Consider the following 21,388-nt stretch of genomic DNA (forward strand, 5'->3'; position numbering starts at 1 on the left):
AATGGGTGCAATTTATATATTGGTTTATCTTTTTCCACTATGTCCAGTTTTGCACCAAAACTGCCATGTATCATGCATGCTTATGTTTATTTCAGGATGGAATTCTTATTGACGGATTATTACTTTTCCTGCTAAAATGAATTTATAGCAGATATAAAAAGTTGAATTCTGTGTAGGGGAACACTATCCAAACTGTGGAATATATTGGTATTTATCCCCCTCCTACTCCTCAACAAAACAGGCAACTGTGAGAAAAAGTTCCTTCTTGCTAACTTCCATTTCTTTAATATAAAACGCATGCTTAAAAATAAACAACTGCACTGAAAAAAATCACAAAAATATTATTACATGTCTGATTGTGTCTAGCCACATTTTATGGGAAGAGATCTGTTAGCAAGATTAACAAAATGAAATCTGAGAGGTTTTAGGTTTGTAACACTCTTTATCAGATTGAGAAATAAAATAATGCAAACTTGTTAGGCTTCTAATGCAGAAATTAGGTGGAGAACATTTTCAGAACATCTGTGTAGCTAGTCCTCGACTTATGACCACAACTGAGTCCAAATTTTTTTCCTAAATGAGACATTTGTTAAGTGAGTTTTGCCCCATTTTACAACCTTTCTTGCCAGAGTTGTTAAGTGAATCACTGCAGTTCATAATTTAGTAGCCTGACAAACTTCCTATTCCTTTCTGGTTTTCCTTTCCTTTATTCTTTCTGCTAAATATTCCATAATGCCCATGTAACAAGCAGTTATCTAAGGTTGGTTATATCCTTACATCAATAAAGAAACTCTGGCAGTCTTGCTCAGCTAGATTTGTTTTAAGATTGAAAGTAATTGCTTTCTTTGGTAGGAACATCTGATGAATCAAGATGGAACAAAATTTGGTGTCAGTTCTTATCATTGTTTGGTAAGTTTTAAACTGTGTCTGCGCCTTTAACACATGTAATCCCCAAATGCATAAAAGTCAGAGGTGGTATTCAGCAGGTTCTGACCAGTTCTGGAGAACTGGTAACTGAAATTTTGAGTAGTTCAGAGAACTGGTAAATACCACCTCTGACTGGCTCCGCCCGCATCTATTCTCTACCTCCCGTTTCTCTGATCAGGAGGAAATGGAGATTTTACAGTATCCTTCCCCTGCCATGCCCACCAAGCCACGCCCACCAAGCCACACCACGCCCACCAAGCCACACCCACAGAACCGGTAGTAAAAATGTTTGATAAAAGTGAAGTGAAATATAATTTCATTACATGGTTGGTGCTTCTTGTGTAGACTACTTCAAAAAGTTGAGCCGTACTAAGCACAGGTATGGCCTTTTGATGTTTTACCCTTCTGTGGACCCTCATAGTTCGTATCTGACTCAACTGCTTCTTACAATTAATGCCACCCTCGAATGCTTGCTGATAAATTGGTTTAGGGCAGGGGTGTCCAAACTTGGGAACTTTAAGACTTGTGGACTTCAACTCTCAGAATTCCCCAGCCAGGCTCTATTGATGGAAGTTATGCACTTCCTTTGCTCCATATTACTGGCTGTTTCTTAATAAAAATTGGCATGTTTTAAGGCAGAATCAAACCATGGTAAAATGCAGAGAATTTAAGTTTGTTATATTCCTAGCATGTTACTCCTGCCTTTTTTATAATGAGATGCATTAGGTGCTACTATCATATAATAAATCAAGACCACATTTTAGTGCAAAAAATCTACACCTGCCAGTCCTCTATATCTTCCTAAAATCTTCAGTTAGTTTATGCTAAATAATGTGATTAAAGGAAGGAATACACAATACTGTGTCTAATTTTGCTTAAAATGAATATGGTCACTGAGAATGTCCTTCTTATTTTTCCAGGCAACAATTGCAATGTTAAACATTGGCCAGGATCAAATATCCCTGAGAGTAAGTGTATTCATTCATTGACTCTTTTCAATTGCATCTTCTTGAGCTTAACTGAATGGAACTAATAGAATTATAATTTTCAGCCACTACAAATGTCTTGATAAACGAAATCAATTATCAATTATGGAGAGATGTTGAGCAGTTTAAAATAGTTATAAACGAATAAAGGTCTATATGACATAATATGGGTTTGAGAGCAAAGATTTTCAAGGCCTTCACTGTCAGCATTCTTTTTAAAAGATAAAAAGTTAAAACTTCTGGCAATTATTAACATTTAATATCAGGCAATGGACTTACATTTCACCTTCAGTTTTGCATGGAAAGTACATTCTCTCTAGCACAGAAGTAAATAAATAAATAAAAGGGGATTGGCTTTTTGGCTTTTGCACATAATATTTTGCTTACAAATTAATACAAAGAGTATCGAAATGAATTATGCCAAGCCCCATTTTGTCCAGTCAATCAGATGCCTCTGTAGTTTTCACAATCAGAAGATGAAATTCAAATTCAATATGCAGCCTATCTTGTGGGAATTTAAGTGACCACCTCTCAAAACCATCCAAGTTACTGAGTACGATGAGATTTTGTGGTCGTTATGCACTGTAAAAAGAAATGGAGAAACTCTCCTTCCAATTAATGTCACCGAATGACTTCAAGAACTTTTATATACTATCCATTTCCAAATTAGGCAAAGTGCCTCACAAAAGCTACATATAATAAGATGGCAGCAAGAAGCGCCTAACAATCTTTCTCTCAAAAAACAAACATTCACATAAATGATCAGCAAAACAGTCTGGTCTTAATCAATTTATGAAAGCTAAGGGACTTCTATAACTTAGCAGAAAAGTTATTTCACAGCATAAACAAACAAACACACAAACAAAAGGAGTAGGGAACCTTTAAAATTCTCTCCTGCTTCAGGCAGACTGTATCTTCAAAGGAGACACAGTTCTGTAGCTTTCTGGAAGGCAAACAATGTAGAATTTTAAAGATGATAACCAACATTTTGAATTGGACCCATAATCAAATCATATCCAATGCCGCAAAGGTGTCCTACAAAGATGTAGGACAGATGAACATTCTACTTCAAGCAAGCAGATGGGATGATGTCTACCTCTCAATGACTACTTCAGCTTCAACCACAACAATACACGAGCACACAATAGATACAAATTTAAGGTACATCACTCCAAACTCGATTGCAGAAAATACAACTTCAGCAACAGAGTGGTCAATGCCTGGAAAGGACTACCTGTGGTTACATCCCCAAACCCCAATAATTTTAACCTTAGACTGCCTACTGTTGACCTCGCCCCATTCCTAAGAGGTCTGTAAGGGGCATGCATAAGCCCACTGACGTGCCTATCCTACTGTCCCCCATTATTTGTATCCATTTCCTGTGTTCATAATCATGTTTATACTTATATCTGTTATCTTATACATGCTTGACAAAATTAATTAATTAATTAATTAATTAATATATAGATAAATAAATAAATAAATAAAATGATGCACTTCATGTCATTTCAAAGGCAAATTCATGGTGTGGTGGCAGTTTGAGAGCTGACAAGGGCATGAGTCACTGAACTCAGAGCATCCCTATCTAAGTAGGTGTGCAACTGATACATCAGTCAGAGCAGGGACGTGCAGTCAGGGGAGGCAGGGCCTCACCAGTGTCATGATGAAAAGAAAAGAAAAATTAAAAGGAAAAAGGCTAAGGTAGTTGCTGCCAGAGTCATAGTGGATGACTCTGCTTAGCGCTAACTGCAGGGGGAGGTGAGAGAACTACGTGCCTCCCTTGCATAAGGAATGTTTTGCCTTTTAACCCTTGCTCAGAGTTAAGCAAAGGTTAAAAGGTGAAAAATTCCTTATGCAATGGAGGCACGTGGTTCTCTCACCTCCTGCTCTGGCAGCAGCAACTCTTGCCTAAGTTGCCTTTTTCATTTTACATTTTCATCATGGCGGACAAGAGAAGAGTTGAAATCCTCTGACACAGCTAGAAATAGGTATGTGGGTCCAAGGGAGGGGGCAGGGGGGAGGAATTCAAAAGTATTTGTAAGTAATTGTAATTTGTTTTATTATAAGTAATTTGTGTGTGTGTGTGTGTGTGTTTTACCCGCCTCTCATGGCCTGTGGGCTGGCACCTTTTTATTTTTTATTTTTTAAAGCCATGCCGCCGCACCTTGCCATAGAGCGAAATATGTCCTGCTTTATGGCCGGGAGGTGTGCTGGCACCCTGGGCCCAGGGTGGTGGCATGTACTTTAAAGTGCTGGTGGGCTGTATGGTCGGGCCAGGGGCGGCAGCATGCACTTTAAAGTGCCGCACGCCGGGCTGGGCGAGTCCTGGAAGACGGGCGGGAGATGGCACAGGTGTCCAGAGCCCCTTCTTTCACCGTCCCTGAGGAGCCACTGCCGCTGCCTCACTCCTCCTCGTCTTCACAGCACGTCACTGAGTCAGAGATAGGCAAAGTCCCGGCCACAGCTTTTCTTTGCCGTTTCAGAAGGAAGGGTAGGTCCAAGGAATTCCTAAAATTGCACAGATGCTGCTGCTTACAGAGGAGGCAACTCCATCAAAGCTTAAAACTGGGACCAGAATGTTTCCCCCCTGAGCATGAGAGATGTCACCCATCAAAGTATTTTAACTTTTTTAAGTGGACAGTGCACTTTGGACTTACAGTTTTGTATTTTCCTTTACAGAAAATCCCATTAAATCTCAAACAGAAAAAGTGCGAAACAATTTCATTTCAAATAAGTGTTCAAATGAACCAAAAAAAGTAAGTATAATACATTATATGTTAAATTTGTATCATTTAAAAAAAATCAACCTGTTTATACTACCAATGCTCCACAATTATGTACTTGGAGTAGTTGAAACATTTGCATGTGGCGTTTGTGGCAATTCACAATCAATTGTGGACCTCCTTGAGCTCATATTATCAGCTGGTGAGATGGGGAGGAGAGTCAATTTATTGCTGGAAGAGAAATTGGGATATGTGAATGATGGTAAAGCTGAGTTGTTCTTTTTTCTTGCTGTAGCTCTGCAATGGTTTGGGGATACCAGCAATGGAATTGCTGGTCTTATATTCTTGTTATAAAGTCTTGTCTGATCCTACCTCCTAAATCCTTCCCCCCCTCCCATTTTGATGCTGACTCTATCATTGCCCACAAGGCCATCCTGCTTAGTTGTCTAGCTATGCTCTATTCCCACTTATTTATGTCCAGAGAAATCAAAGAATGAGTACCCTTTAGCAGAGGGGTGTCAAATTTGATTTCATTAAGGGCCGCATTAGGGTTGACCTCTGGGGAACAGGGTGGGTGTGGTCAGGGTGGCCGTGGCCAGGATGGGCGTGACCAGCTCAACATCAATTGTGTCGGGGCGCCTGTGGTGGTCTGAGCACTCTGCCAGTGGAAAAGGGCTCCCAAGCTTCATTTTCAGCTGCAACATCTTTCTGTAACCCTCTACCAGTGAAAATGGAGCTCAGGAGGGCTGCCCGTGGCCCTGCTGAGCTCCATTTTTGATGGCAGAGGCCCCGCAGGCCAGATCTAAGCACCCCGTGGGCTGGATGTGGCCCTGGGCATTGAGTTTGACACCTCTGCTTTAGCATATAAGTTTCCTCCAATATTCCTGGCCGTATGCCAGTTATCAGCTGCTTCAGAGTCAGAAATCAGTGAGGCAGACGAACAGCTGGAGCCTGTTCCCAGTGTGCGCATGCACAGAGTTGCCAGATGAAGGAAACAGGTAAAGAACAGGGGTTCACTTGGGAGTAAGGCCACAGGTGGACAATGAATGGCTCCTCCTAGAGGAAATAAAAGAGGAGAGAAGGAGAGTGCAGTTTGCAGGAGACAATTAGTTTGCTTAATTGGTTCATGAGTCTCCGAGATGCCAAGTTTTGCAAATATCGGCCAGGCGGCTCTCCAAGCCAGATAAGGTCTGTGACTGTAAATCCTCCCTTGAAAGACTTGGATGTGAATGAGTAGGATTCACAGTAAATTAATAAAAGGGATTTTTTTAGGGACAAGGAGTTTGCTTCATGCTCTTGGGAAGCCTAGGTCAGAATACCTCTGCAGATCACAGTGGCCAATTATGGATAAGCTTATCCATTTTTTTTTAAAGAAGTCAAATTTTGTTGGTTAATTAATTTAAACAGAAACTCTTGTCAGTTTTTTCCAAAAATAATCATTTTAAAGCAGAGTTTAAGACAGGCATTGAAAACACTACCACTAATTTCTATAATTTCTATTTTATCTCTGACTGCTGAGAAAAGCCTTTAAAAGAAATGTATGGTAGTCTCCAGCCCCACTGAAGGTTTGCTAGTCCCTAAAATATGTGTTCAGAACATTGTTTCTGAAGTGGGGGGGGGGGGAAGCCCTGGATCAGTAGTCTGGCATCTGTGGTACAGATGGCTTCTACAGGTTTCCAATTCTGTCCTAACCAGGAGTCTCCAACCTTGGCAATGTAACTAGTTTTTGGACTTCAACTCCCAGAATGGAGTCGTAAAGTTGCCAAGGTTAGAGACCCCAGCCGAAATAACTATGTAGAGATTCTTTCTTCGCTTGCCAACCCTGAGAACACATGCTTCCTTTCTCCTTTTCTTTTAGGAAAAGAATTTATACTGCTCAGTGATAGGTTCTGCCTTGAAATTCTGGAAACTTCATGCTAGTGACGGGCATACGGAAACCACCCTGAAAGTAAGATTTATTGACAACTGCAGAGACAACATTTGACCACAGCTTCTCTTTACTGAGGAGCAAGACTGCATAGTTTCCTATTATGTACATAGATGATGAGTGGATAGAGGAAATCTGGGTCATTATTCTAGGAATTAAATCAGTTTTTCGAATGAAGATTCAAATTCATTTAATACCTGTGTTTCAATATGGGATTGGCATAGGAAAGGGACTTTTGCAATGTTTAGTGGAAATGAGATTGGAAAACTAAAATCTGGAAAATAAGGTAGAAGTAAATAAATTGGTTTCATACTTCATAAGATTTTGATTGACATTTTAATTTTGTAAATACATTTTATTTAATTTTGGTATGCAAAGTCAAGTTTTATATATACTTTTCTTAATTAAAATGAACAAATAATCAAGACTCCAAGATCCATGATCGTATGGATTCCAGTGGGGAACCATCTTAGTATTTTGATCCCAAACAAGAGACTTCATCTCTTGTATACTAGCATAAACCTTTTTGAGTCATGAGAAATGAATCCATTTCTGATGAAGTGGATAATTAATATGTAAATATTAAGTTGCCACAAAACCTACTGTAGTTAGGGTTAAGGTTAATTTTAGGGGTTAATTAAGAAATGGGATGCAGTGCCTCAGTGGCTAAGACGCTAAGCTTGTTGATCAGAAAGGTTGGCAGTTCAGCAGTTCAAATCCCTAACGCCATGTAACGGAATGAGCTCCCATTACTTGTCCCAGCTTCTGCCAACCTAGCAGTTCGCACGCATGTAAAAATGCAAGTAGAAGAATAGGAACCACCTTGGTGGGAAGGGAGCAGTGTTCCGTGCACCCTGCCACATGACCACAGATATGTCTTTGGACAGCGCTGGCTCTTTGACTTTGAAACAGAGATGAGCACCACCACCTAGAATCTGGAGCAACTAGCACATATGCGCGAAGGGAAACTTTACCTAACAGTTAAGATTCAAGTTGAAGTATATTGAATGTCTTCTGCAATATCCTGACAAGAACATTCTTAATGAAATTCTTAAGAAAAGCTAAATGAGATTTGAAAAGTTTGCTTCTTGTAATGCTGCAGGGCTCGGTCGCTTCCTTTGAAAATCTTTTTGATAATCGCTCTCACTGGGATAGTAACACAAAGAAGGATTTTGTCACAATGTTGCCCATGATTATGGAGGATATAAGCTTAGGTGCACTATTCACAGCTCTTGCAAATCCAGGAAACATCTCTCAAACAGTGGTTCGAAACTTCACAGGTAAGGAAAAAGAAAGGTGAATTTTGTCTTTGAAGAAAAAAAAAGGCTTTTTGCTTGTATGTTGCACAAGTCAAATTCCCTGTACTGAGTCTTCTTTCATTCATCAACTACAGGTGCATATGGCAACTCACAATTTTGACTTCTTTAATGAAAGCAGCCTGTATATGAGAGTTCTGGCATGTTTTCAATGTATTTATTTCATTTATTATTTAAATTTGATTCCTACTTTTGCATAAAACATTCCAATAAGCTGTCAATTAATGACAATTAATCAAATTATGACAATTAATCAGTTTATGACAATTAATCAGATCATTCATAAAAAACAAAAACAAAATGATTTATTAATATCACAAGTAGTAATAAGACCAGCAGCATTGTAATCAGTTAATAGCTTTTATCATGAATGAACCATCAACTAGTAAAGCCCTAACTCAAAGCACCTGCATCTACTCAAAGTGAGTGCTATTATTAGGAATTTTGTTTCATTCTATTATGACATGTGGTTCTTATTTGACATCAGCTTCTGGTTAAAAAAATATGACTAACGTTCATTAGATCTATTCAGGAACTCAGCATTTCTCTCTTTTTAGTGATCCAAACAAATCTTATCAGTCCAGAATTCTCTGAAAAGAATGAAAGGCTCACATTAAACGCTCAAGGAGATCAAATAGCCATCCACTCAAGAGAAGCAACTGCTATGACCACAGGTATTGTTCATGACTAGTATGGTTTTTCTACAAAATAGATCCAAAATTACTTTTTCTAGCTATTTTATTGCTTCCTCCATGTCAGCTGCAACCCTAGGATATTTGAGCATTTTATCACTGGTTTGGATTAGGGAAGTTGCAATCCAACACATCTGTAAAATACTACATTGGGAAAAGTGAAAGGGAATAGATTGGACACTGGAAGCGGTGTAGGATTTCCTGCCTAAGCCAGGGGTTGAACTAGAAGACCTCCAAGGTTCCCTCCAATTCCTCTAAAGAGGAATACTGTTATTCTAGATAGTAGTTGGTAGTACCTATTTTGCCAAGAAGTAACACCGATCCTTTCGTTATCAACATTTTCCCAAGTTAGAGGAAATTATGTATATTTTATTTGGTTTTATGTTTCTCCCTGCTATTCATTCTGTCTCTTGCAGATACCGTTGCTGTGGCTTTTATATCATATGGTGGGCTAAAAACACTTTTACAAGATACTTTACTTCAGAATAGAACACTCCTAGGCAATGAAATTCTGACAGATGTTCATATGAATTCAAGGCTGGTAAGCATTTCTGCCAGAAGCAAGAAACAGAATATTTCTACCCCAGTCAATCTCACCTTTCAGCATCTCAAGGTATATAAATGAAGTTACCTCAGAAATCAAGCCATTTTTTTCTATCCGTCTTATGAATATATATTAAGAAAGAAAGCAGAATATCAAGAAAAATATAAATCTGGATAAATGTTCTATACAATACAATAATACAATACAATAGCAGAGTTAGAAGGGACCTTGGAGGTCTTCTAGTCCAACCCCCTGCCTAGACAGGAAACCCTATACCATTTCAGACAAATGGCTATCCAACATCTTCTTAAAGACTTCCAGTGTTGAGGCATTCACAACTTCTGGAGGCAAGCTATTCCACTGATTAATTGTTCTAACTGTCAGGAAATTTCTCCTCAGCTCTATGTTGCTTCTATCCTTGATTAGTTTCCACCCATTACTTCTTGTTCTACCCTCGGGTACCTTGGAGAATAGTTTGACTCCCTCTTCTTTGTAGCAATCCTTGAGATATTGGAACACTGCTATCATGTCTCCTCTAGTCCTTTTTATTAAGCTAGACATACCCAGTTTCTGCAACCGTTCTTCATATGTTTTAGTCTCCAGTCCCCTAATCATCTTTGTTGCTAGGTCAGGGGTTGTCAAACTCAAGGCCCGAGGGCCGGATCCGGCCCACAGGGTGCTTAGATCTGGCTTGCAGGGCTGCCCTGGAAACAGCGAAGAACTAGCCCATGTTGCTTCTGCCAGTAAAAACAGGCTCCTGAGCTTCATTTTTGACTGGCATGGCCTCCTGTAACCCTCTGCCAGTGAAAATGGAGCTCGGGAGGGCCTTGTGCTTGGGAGCCTGTTTTTGCAGGCAGAGTACTCAGGACACCACAGGCGCCCTTGACAGTGATGTCGAGCAGGCCACGCCCACCCTGGCCACACCCACCCTGGCCCACCTAGGTCAAACACAACCCTGATGTGGCCCTCAGTGAAATTGAGTTTGACACCCCTGTTCTAGGTAGACCTTATTGTCATTCAAGCTTTATAAATCATAAGGTTTATAGCACCTTTTCATAATAATAACATTTACAAAGCTTATGCATTTAATAGTATTTGTGTCTCCTGGTCTTTACGTTCTATGATGTTTATATTGTTTCTTTTGCTTGTCTTACAGTTGTTTCCTTGTTAATGTTTAATAACTCTGTAACTGTGTGGTAGGAGATAAAGTAAATATGTAGATTTTCTCCCTACCTCCCATCAATATTTCTTCCCTCTTGCAGAGTAAAGTTCCCCAGGAAAAGGCTCTCTGTGTCCAATGGATTTCTGGTGCCTTGTCAAAGCATGGTTGCCAACAGATCTTTTCTAACATCACACATACAGAATGCAGCTGTCAATATCTGTCCAGTTTTGCTGTACTGATGGCCACAACTCATAAACACGTATGTTACTTCTGAAAACATCTCAGAATTATACTGTGATAAACAACAGTTTTTTTTTTTCTTACTTGCTATATCTACTGTTGTGTCCTGCTGTTGTCTAAAAGATAATAATTTTCATTATTGAAGCAGCATTTGCCTATTTGACATGCTGCAGAATTTTCCATAATTATTTGTGGTCCCTTCCTTTTATATGTAGAAAAGTAAACTAAGAAATGCTTGTGTTCCTTAAGATTTTAAACATTCTGATGCTTTATTTCCAATCACAATGCAACAAAAAACAGTCAGGTAATAGAATAGCTTTGTATGTGAGATCTATGGTCTAGATCAGGGGTGTCAAACTCAAAACCCAGGGGCCAGATCCAGCTCATCAGGGTACTTAGATCTGGCCGGTGGGAAACAACAAAGGACCGGCCAGGGTTTCTCTGCCAGGACCAGCCCACAGTTTCTCTGCCAGCAAAAATGAAGCTCGGGTACACAGCTCTCCCAAACTCCGTTTCCACTGCAGAGGGTTGCAGGAGGCCATTACAGCCGAAAATGGAGCTCGGGAGCCCATTTTCTCTGGCAGAGTGCTTGGGCCATCACAGGTGTCCTCGACACGAGTGATAGTGAACGCCCACCCTGGCCATGGCCACTCCAGCTGTGCAAGGGGTCAATGAAATTGAGTTTGACACCATGGTCTAGATGAAGTGTAAACATATCTTCCTTATCAAAAGGCGGCTCATATGATTTTGAGAACAATTGTCTTCTGTTTACAGGGAGATCTGATCCTCACTATTATTAGCTACCTTGGGTTGTCCATCTCAGTCATCTGTCTCTTCCTGTGTATTGTCACATTCCTCTTCTGCCGCGCCAGCCACAACAGCAGCACCTTCATCCACCTACAACTGAGCTTCTGCCTGTTTTTTGCAGACCTCCTCTTCCTAACTGGAATAGATAAAACAGGCAACAAGGTATTTCAGAAGAATATGTGATGGTCTGCTCAATAGTGGAGAGCAAACCCCATCTGAGGTTCTACTTAAGAAGTTTTCATTTTTCTATAGATTGACTGAATGGAGTCAGTTTGTTTGCAAACCTACTTTTAAAGCCTTTTTTTGTTAGCTTTATGATGGTGATAAATCTCAAATGAAAGAGTTACTTTGCACAAATTTTTCCTGTAGCACTGCTGGTGAAAGCATGAATGTCAGATATGATTTGTTCCATTCCTCTGCTTTTTGTAGCCTATTCTTGATTTTCTTTCAAAACCAGCAATTCATGAATCAGATGCTGATAAAGGAATAACGTTCTATTTTTGATTCAGATCCTGTGTTCGGTCATAGCTGGAATGCTGAAGTATCTTTATTTGGCCTGTTTTGTTTGGATGTTCTTGGAAGCTATCAATCTCTACTTCATCGTCAGAAACTTGAAAGTGGCCAATTACAGTGGGGCCAGCAAGTATATGAAGATATGCATGTACCTCATTGGTTATGGGTCCCCCGTCCTGATTGTAGCTATTTCTGCAGCCATTAAACCTGGAGCCTTTGGGACTCTGTATCAGTAAGTCTTAGCATATGGTTAAAAGCTGCTTCCCTAAGCCAGGTGCCACCAAGATATAAACTACATGAAAACAATTGCTAGTTTAACTCAGGGAATCCAACTCTGTACAGTACATTGAAGTGTTTGCATATCTGTCTAAATTTCTCCTGATGATATTTCTCTTTCTTTAGCTGCTGGCTTGATCCAGATTTTATCTGGAGCTTTATGGGACCTGTCTGTGTAATAATTGGGGTGAGCAAATATTGTCTTTTATTCTTTATAGTTGAGAAATAAAAGAATTTTATAACTTTTTTCCTGAAATGAGAAAGAAGAGAAAAAGATCTTGATCTCATGTAGCTAAAATGAATACATCAGCCTTGGTTGGTCTTTCTATATTTACAATGTGTTGGGAAATGTTCATACATTTTTGAAAATGCAGGAAAAATTAGTTATTTCTGCTACACAAGGGAAATTAATTAATTCTAATATTTTGCAGAGAGCTGCAATTTTATACTAAGGGACAAGGTTTTAGGGAGAGAATTAAAAGATGAATTTGAGAGTGAAAAGATAACCTATTTTGTGCTGAGTTGCAGAAATTTCCACCATCTATAATTAAAATAGAGGTAGATGGCCACTCATTAAAAGCATCAGCTACCAAAATGTATGATCTAAAACAGCAGTCCCCAACTTTTCTGGATTGGTAGTCCAGTGAGTGGTGGTGGTGGGGAAGATGGCATAGTTGTGCATGAAGGACAGGAGTGCACATCCATGCACACTTTCATTTTTGTGAGCAACTGCTGCTCACACAAGAGGAGCTGTGAGCACAAGGATCTGCCACTCGCACGTGTGGCTCTGTGAATGCAACTTTGCGTTGCTTACACAAAAGACTGCTGCTCACGCAAGTGGGTCGGCATGCACATGCATCTCACCCACCACCTATGTGGCCTGGTTATAACTGGACCACAGCCCAGTTCTAAATGTGCCACAGCCCAGTCCCGAGGGTTGAGGACCCCTGATCTAAAACCAACAATTGTTCTCTCTTCTTCATCTTATTTAGTCTTAGAACATTATCTATCTGCTGTTGTTATCATTACTTTATTTCTTTCTTTTTATCCTCCCAAAGGTCAACTTGGTGTTTTTCTGTCTTATTCTGAAGAATCTACATACAAAAGTGGCATCTCTCAATTCAGAGATATCTTCAGTCAAAAATACCAAGTAAGATCTATCACAAAGCATGAAGTGTGGAGTACAGTTCAGTGTGATCCACGCAAAGAAAATAATAATAATGTTTCAAAATTCTTTTTCACAACAAATTGTGAGGTAGAAAACTTGCACAGCATAAGAAGGACATTCGGGAGCAAATGTAGAAAATCATGTAGTGGAGAATGGTGCTGAGGTCTTTGTATGCATGAGGTGGGCAAAATTTGGCAGAGGCATGAATTGTTTAGAAACTATCAGTAGCAAAAGGGTCCTTTTCATTATGGAGATTAGCATCTTTTGCCCCATTGAGTTAAAAATTGTAGCATCTAAGTTGTTCCTCCATTTTGCAGAAATATCTTATATGGATGCATGCTGGCTGGGCATCTGTAGAAGACAATGACATACTGAAGCATAGGTGCAATATGAAGTAGGATGTCTCAATATTCATTGATTTTGTCACCAAAATACATTATATTGCCAAAAGTATTCACTCACCCATCTAAATAATCAGAATCAGGTGTTCCAATCGCTTCCATGGCCACAGGTGTATAAAATCAAGTACCTAGGCATGCAGACTGTTTTTACAAACATTTGTGAAAGAATGGATCGCTCTCAGGAGTTCAGTGAATTCCAGCGTGGAACTGTGATAGGATGCCACCTGTGCAACAAATCCAGTCGTGAAATTTCCTCACTCCTAAATATTCCGCAGTCAGCTATCAGCTGTATTATAAGAATATGGAATGATAGCAACTCAGCCACGAAGTGGTAGGCCACATAAACTCGTCCAACATCAGTGCGTGACCTCACAAATGCGCTTCTGGAAGAATGGTCAGAAATTCCCATAAACACACTCCTAAAGCTTGTGGACAGCCTTCCCAGAAGAGTTGAAGCTGTTATAGCTGCAAAGGGTGGACCGACCCGCCATATTGAACCCTATGGATTAGGAATGGGATGTCACTTACAGTAAGTTCATATGCAAGTAAAGGCAGGTGAGTGAATACTTTTGGCAATATAGTGTATCAAACCAGTGATCTTATTCTTGGAAATTAGCAGTAGATCAGGGACATGCAGTCACTAGAGGCAGGGGAGGCGTGGCCTCACCAGTCATGAGGAAAAGGAAAGAATTTAAAGAATTTTTAAAAAATAATTAAAGCCAAGGTAGTTGCTACCAGATTCAAAGGCACAGTGACTTGGAACAGTGCTTAGTGTTAACTGTAGGAGGAGGCCAGAGAACTAGGGGCCTCTTTTGCATAAGGAATTTTTCACCTTTTAAGAATTAACCAAGGGTTAAAAAGCAAAGAATTCCTTATGCAAATGAGGCACATGTTCTCTAGCCTCCTGTAGAGGGCATTTTTAGAGGCTTTTTGGAGTTCTCTGGGAGCAACTAGCTCAGTCTGACTCAGAGCTCTGGCCTTTCATGAGGGCAGAGTTGAAATCCTCTCTGAAACAGCTGGAAAAGGTGCGTGTGTGGGGAGGGGGGAGGAATTACAAAAGTTTGATTGCATGCAGAACCCACATTGCCTTTTCAAACACACACACACACACACACACACACACACACACACACACCTGGATAAAAGTATATAAGCCCAGCTTCACTGAAAAGGCAACGTGATTCACCTGCAATCAAAGGCTCCGATCGGAAGGCAGCAGGGGAAGGGGGGGGGTATGGCTGAGGAGCTGCTTTCAAGCCTTTGGAAAATATATCCAATCCAACTTCTGTGTTTGTGTTTGTTTGAGAATGAGTGAGAGAGGGATCCAAGTTCTCTGTGTGCGTGTGTCTGTTTCAGAGAGGGGGGAGGGAGGGAGAGAGGGAGGAAGGAGGGGGAGGGAGAAGAAAAAGAATGGGAAAACTTATTTTGCAAGGGGGAAAAACGCTGTTGCTTTAAATTGGAACTGAGCATGCCTGGCTGTGGAATTCTGGGAGTTGAAGTCCACAAGTCTAAAAAGCTGCCTCACCAGTCATAAAACTCACCGCACGTCACTGCAGTAGATGTAAGGAAAACTTTAAATGATTGATAATGGCCTACTGTACTAGTTTCCCTTTCTTCCTCTTCCTCTTCTTCTTCTTCTTCAACTAGGGCTACAATCAACTTTAGCCACTTTTCATTGCTCCACATATTTCATTTATATCCTCTCCTGTGAAATGAAAGTTCTGGTTTCATTCTATCACAGAGTCAATTGAGGGAGAGAAGATTAGCTCAGATCAGGGCTGGGCAACTATGGCAACTTTATGACATGTGGACTTCCACTCCCAGAACTGAGTGATGCTGGCTCAGGAATTCTGGGAGTTGAAGTCCATAGGTAATAAAGCTGCCATAGTTGCCCAGCCCTGCTTTAGATTGATTCAGATGCTCTCTTTTCAGCAGTGTCATTTCTCTGTTGATTTCTTACCTTTGTTGTAGGTCACTGATATTTAAGGCTATAGGCCTTGTGTTCATCCTGGGTGTGACCTGGTGTTTTGGCCTCTTTCAACATGGCCCTGTGGAAAACATTATGGCATATTTGTTCACCATCACCAACAGTGTGCAAGGAATCTTCATATTCCTGGTGTACTGCTTACTCAACAAAAAGGTGTTGTATAGTGGTGTTTTTAAACCTTTTCCCTCCCTGTGGTACCCTATCTAAGTCGCATTATTGATGAAAAAGATTGCCACTTTCCCAGTTTTTATATATCTCAGCCTCCTGTTATGTGTTCTTCACTTTTGTGCACCTTGAAATATCCATATGGCCCCTGGCTGAGAATTACTGATGTAGAAAACAAGAGAGGGTTGCCCAGGAATGTAAGTTACGACACACATAACCTAATATTGCAAATTTTCCAGACTGGGTTCAGGATTTTGTGAGCTCCTGGTACAAGATTAGTCAGAGCCATCTCCCACTCCCAGTTTCTGGTCCATGCTTGAGATAAAGAATGTGGTAGTAACAAATGTTACTTCAAATTCATTTTGCAAATGAATTGAACTGCCCTTGGCATAAATCCTTCCCATTGTAGTCAGCAGCAACACTACTGACTGGTATGGAGTGGCATATTTGCTTCCCTTGTGGAATTAAAAGCCATATTTGTAATGCCTATAGGGAAATGTGTTCATTTTTCACTGAACATTTCTGAAATATTACCAAGAGGTGGGGTGTTGTTGGTTTTTGGGATGCTGTTTGGTAAATATAAAGGGACTCCAAGAATATTTTTGTAGGCTGCAGATTTTGGTCTTGTACCTGAATCAGAGGTGGGTTCCTACCAGTTCAGACCAGTTAAACTGAACCGGTAGCGGTTTGGTGGCCTGGGTTGCTGGAACCAGCAGCGACCCATGCCTGCCACGCCCCCGAAACTGGTTCTTCTACGGGGCCACAATCTTGATTTTCGGTTCACTTTTTGTGCGCACTGAACCGGCAGTAATGCTGGGAGCACCCACCCCTGATCTGAATTAATCTATATCTCGTGTGTAATTATCCATCCTTTTAGCTAGTCTTTTCAGAAAGCACAGGTATTATTTAGTCTCTCTGTGAAGTTTAGTAGAGATTATAGACAGATCAGTAACGGAGTTTACTAAATGGCTGTCCAAAATATGTATATTTCCTTTATTTTGGTATCTTGTTAGCCCATCATTATACAACCAGACATTTCTGGAGGTTTCGGAAATGGCAAACTTTTCTTTTTAACTTTTCTTTTTAACTTTCCTTTAGAAAGTTAGGGAAATAGAAGAGGAAATGCTTCTCAGCAGACTCTTTGCAATGGGGACACTGTGAATTAATTACTTTGATTACATATACACAAACAAATCCACAGCCCAAATTGTAGCTGATTTTATTTTTTTGTTTTGAATTATTTCACATACAGATAGTTCTTATTTAGTGACCGCCTCCTTTAGCAACTTTTTTTTTTTACAACAGTGATGAAAAGGTAACTTGTGACCAATTCTGTCATTTACAACTTCTGCAGACCTGTAAAGTAAAGGAAAGTGGAAGTAGGGTCTTGAGCACAGCACAATTTCACTTAGCAACTACTTCACTTTAAGGCCAAGTTGTCAGTCCTGATTACGGTTGCTAAATGAGGACTTCCCGCTTTCATAGAAGACTAGTAAGATGCTTCCTCCTACTGACTTTGAATTTTGGACTTTCAGGTGAGAGAAGCATACTGGCATTGGATCTGTTGCATCAGGGAGCGTCCACCTGAAGCTTCTGAGATCATAGTGACCTCTTTCCCCATCAGCAATCCTTCAGTAAGCATGATCAAAACTTTTGATTGCAATTCTATGGCATGGGTAAACTATTTCTACAGCACAATATTGGAAGGATAGATACGTAGTATAGCCATGATGGCAAACCTATGGCATGCATGCCGGACGTGGTACGCAGAGCCATCTCTCTCGGCATGCCAGCTATTCCCATTGCTCTTCTGGGTTCCAGCCAGCTGGTCTTCATGTGCCCAGGAGCACATGTGCACCCTGGGAAGCTGAGCCAGCTGGTCTTCGCACATGCATGCACGCCAGAAACTGGAAACGTAGCTTTCAGATAACTGCTCTTCCTGTTTCTGGTGCTCCCGCATGTGCACATCGGGGAGCTACTCTCCTGGGTTTGGGAGCTCCGCCCTGTGTACACGTGCTCCTGTTTTGGCATTCAGGGCTGAAAAGGTAACTTTGAACAGTCACTAAATGAACTGTTGTAAATCGAAGACTACCTGTAGTTGGTTTAGTTTGGTGTTGCTGAGAATTAGTTTCTCCATTATTTTCACTAAAAGGCTTAGAAAATGCACAAAGGGTTTGAATTGGATCATCATCTGTCTAAAAAAAGAAAAACCTCTCGAAGTTATTTGTGTTTTGTTGAAATGGTGTAGAGGTCTAATATTTCATGGAGGGTTCCGAGGCTGATCATTTATATGTTTGAAGATAAAAAGCCTAAGTCTATGATGGCGAACCTATGGCATGGGTGCCAGAGGTGGCATGCAAAACCCTCTCTGTGGGCATGAATGCTGTTGCCAGCTGTCCTTCTGGTTTCCAGCTAGCTGGTCTTTGTGGGTTCCTAAGTGCTAGAAAATGGCCCGAAAAACAGCCAAAAATCCAGGCTGTTTTTGGGCTGTTTTTCAAGCAGGTTTTTGGGCCATTTTTCCACACCTGCCAGCTGGTCTTCATGGGCACTGGAGCTCCAGAAAACAGCCTTAAAAAGGGCCCAAAAGCTGGCTGTTTTGGGGTAATTTTCAGGCCATTTTTCAGACCCCGTTCAAGCCATTTTTGGACCAGAAAACGGCCTGAAAATGGCGCAAACAATGGCAAAAAAAACCAGAAATACGTGTCCTGGCCAGCTGGTCTTTGAATTTTCAGCGCTCCAGCACGTGCACATGCACATCCATGCACGCATGTTCCAGTTTGGGCACTCAGTGCTGAAAAGGTTTGCCATCACTAGCCTAAGTGATTCTACACTTTTTTGAAATGATCAGTAGATCTTACTAGAAATATTAAAAGCATCTGATCAATTGTTAAGAATGGAGAGGTTGCTGGGAAATATGTATGTGAAAACCAGCAAAGCTCCCCTACCTAGAGTTGGTTTCCCATCTCTTGCATCTAAGGTTATGTGGCTCAGGCTATCACAATAAGCCATAGTTTATTTGTTTGGACAATTATTATTCAGAGATAAGGTTGCATTTTGTCTACTTTCGTTTGTTGCATAAGCTTAAGATGAGCCTTGGTTTACTATGTTGTGTTGTTTTCACATTTAGTTCATGACCTAATAAAAGCTGGTTCTTGGTGTTTTTTTTCCAGACAAATGTACCAAGTGCTACTACAGTAGTTGACCAGAAAGTAGAATGGGGGAACCCAACATAGCTCATTGTCTCTCTTTTGGACTCTTCTTTTCAGTGTGAACAAAACTGAAGTAAAATTGAATATACTAAGCCCTTTGTTTTCTTGTTGGCTCTCAGCCCTTTAATGCAACTTGAAATCCAGACCCATGCTGGAAACATAACTTTTAGATCATTCCCTATTTTCATTGCCATTGTCTGTCTGTTTTCACTATAGTATATAATGTATATAGTATATGCTATATATAGTATATGTAGGACAGTATTCTGCTCTTTCATATTCAAGTATTTCAATTTTGCAAAGGACATATTTAAAATGTTTTATACAACCCTAATACAGCACATTTCCAACCTTTTTCTGTACATTGCTCTTTTAGGGAATGTCATGTTTACTAAGGCTGAACATGGGTTGAAGGAATACAAAGGATGTGCCAACATAACAGTATCTTGACAGCAACATTCCTCTTCATAGTGACAGTGTACTTTTAAACTAATCAATAGATTCCTTTTTTGTGCTGCCAAAAAAAAGGATTTATTGCAGTCCTAAATTCTTATCTGTGGCAACATAAACACATTGAAAACTACAGACATATTTGCTTAGAGAAGGAAAACACAACTGAAATAGTCCAGAAAATCAAAAATGACAGTTTGGAAATGATCCAAGAACAGTCAATTTTCAGACCAAAATTCTGCTAGGTTATCCAAGAAAGTCAAAGCACCATACAGTTAGGCTAGAAGGAGTTTGGATATATCTGAGGATGGGCATGAGTAGTGTTGATGGCCACAAAGAGCCAGTCAAGCCACAGTTTCCTTTATATTACTAGCCATATTTCTACAAGATGAACCAATTAATATGGCTAGTGAGACATACTTCTTACTTTCAAGTGGATGGCTCAAGTTCCTTTGTTCTTCTCTTGTCAACTTGTGGTGTCTTCCTGGGTTTGGGACTTACCTAGCTCAACTTCTGTATCAACTGACTCAGCCTGCACTGACTGACCCTGTACCTCCTCTCTTCAGCCAATCCCTGTGGTTGAGGCTGAGACTCAGATTGGTCAAGCTCTTCTACTTCTGAACCCAAAAATTCAGGCTAATCCTTAACACACACTGGGTAAAGATTAGAAGATTCTACAACCATACTGGTACAAAAATAGTATAATTAATTAGCAAGAAACAACTTGATTCTTCCAATCCTATCAATCCAGATGGAGTTGAATATTTAGGGATAGTTTATAAAAGGTTGGTGTTAATTTTAAACTGCAGTCAAGATCCTTTTCTATATAATTAAAAATGGAACTTGTGTCATAGCAACAACTTTCATTATCATTGGATGTAGGAATAAATTATTCTTAAAATGTTTTAAGCAATTCTCATACCCCCAAAACCCTAAATTTGCATTTTTCTTGGAACAGCCATAATGCATTGTAAACCTACACTGAGTTTGGAATCAACTACTGTTCTAAGATCTTATATTGTATTTTTGAGCGTGGCACGACATAACCGCGAACGTCAAAAGCGCGCTGACAACACCGCGGGGCTAAAACCGCGATGTCAAAAGCGCGCCCACAACAGCGCGCCGACAGAAGCGCGATTTAACTTAAGGTAAGGTTTAGGGTTAGGTTTAGGGTTAGGTTTAGGGTTAGGTTTAGGGTAGGTTTAGCGTTAGGTTTAGTGTTAGGTTTAGTGTTAGGTTTAGGGTTATTTTTAGGGTTATGTTACAGCGCGCTTATGTCGGCGCGCTGTTGTCGCGCGGTTTTGACGGTGCGGTTTTGTCACCGCGCTTTAGTCACACGTGCTTTAGTCTACCGCGGTTTTGTGGTGGAACCATTTTTGAGCACTCTAATACATCTAATAAATACAAAGAAATAAGACAGATCATTTTATTATCATTTTATCTGGTTCAACATCAATTGTTGATCCAAATCTAGTTAAATATTTCTCCAGGTGCTGAAGGCAGCTTCTCTGAGGATCTCTTTATTATTTTATTCCAAAACAATAATGCTGTGAGATAAAATTGTCTTGAGAAAAAGTCAGCTGTTGAGTTTCATTGCTGAAAGTATTATTTGGCTGGATCTGGATGGATCTCCCTGCTTCTAGGTCCGATACCTTAAGCAATGCATTATATTGGCCAATTCTTCAAATACTCTGGGAGCATGTTCTGAGATTTGAACTCACCATTTTAATCTTTTTCAAAATGGTTCTTGACTTATTTCCATGATTCTGTTTTTTTAAGAGAGTGTGTGTGTTTTTTATGGTTATCTGTTCATTGATCCATTTAAAATACTTCATTAAAATAAAATGTTTTAAATGCATTAATTAGTTGAACTTAGTTAATAATTTTACTAGCTG

General features: G+C 40.1%; 1 protein-coding gene across 1 annotated transcript; it reads left to right on the forward strand.

Annotated features, from left to right (window-relative positions):
- Positions 1-855: 855 nt before the first annotated feature.
- Positions 856-20,581, forward strand: LOC116509330 (adhesion G protein-coupled receptor E3-like). Its single transcript, XM_032218460.1, has 15 exons — positions 856-909; positions 1,848-1,895; positions 4,593-4,669; positions 6,495-6,584; positions 7,666-7,843; positions 8,437-8,553; positions 8,988-9,184; positions 10,378-10,536; positions 11,292-11,486; positions 11,834-12,069; positions 12,240-12,300; positions 13,172-13,263; positions 15,654-15,822; positions 17,370-17,468; positions 19,005-20,581. Exons 5-15 carry the CDS (start codon positions 7,744-7,746, stop codon positions 19,065-19,067), a joined length of 1,488 nt encoding a protein of 495 aa, XP_032074351.1. The 5' UTR covers positions 856-909; positions 1,848-1,895; positions 4,593-4,669; positions 6,495-6,584; positions 7,666-7,743; the 3' UTR covers positions 19,068-20,581.
- Positions 20,582-21,388: the final 807 nt, after the last annotated feature.

Source organism: Thamnophis elegans, chromosome 5 (assembly GCF_009769535.1).
Source record: "Thamnophis elegans isolate rThaEle1 chromosome 5, rThaEle1.pri, whole genome shotgun sequence".
NCBI classification, from domain to species: Eukaryota; Metazoa; Chordata; class Lepidosauria; order Squamata; family Colubridae; genus Thamnophis; species Thamnophis elegans.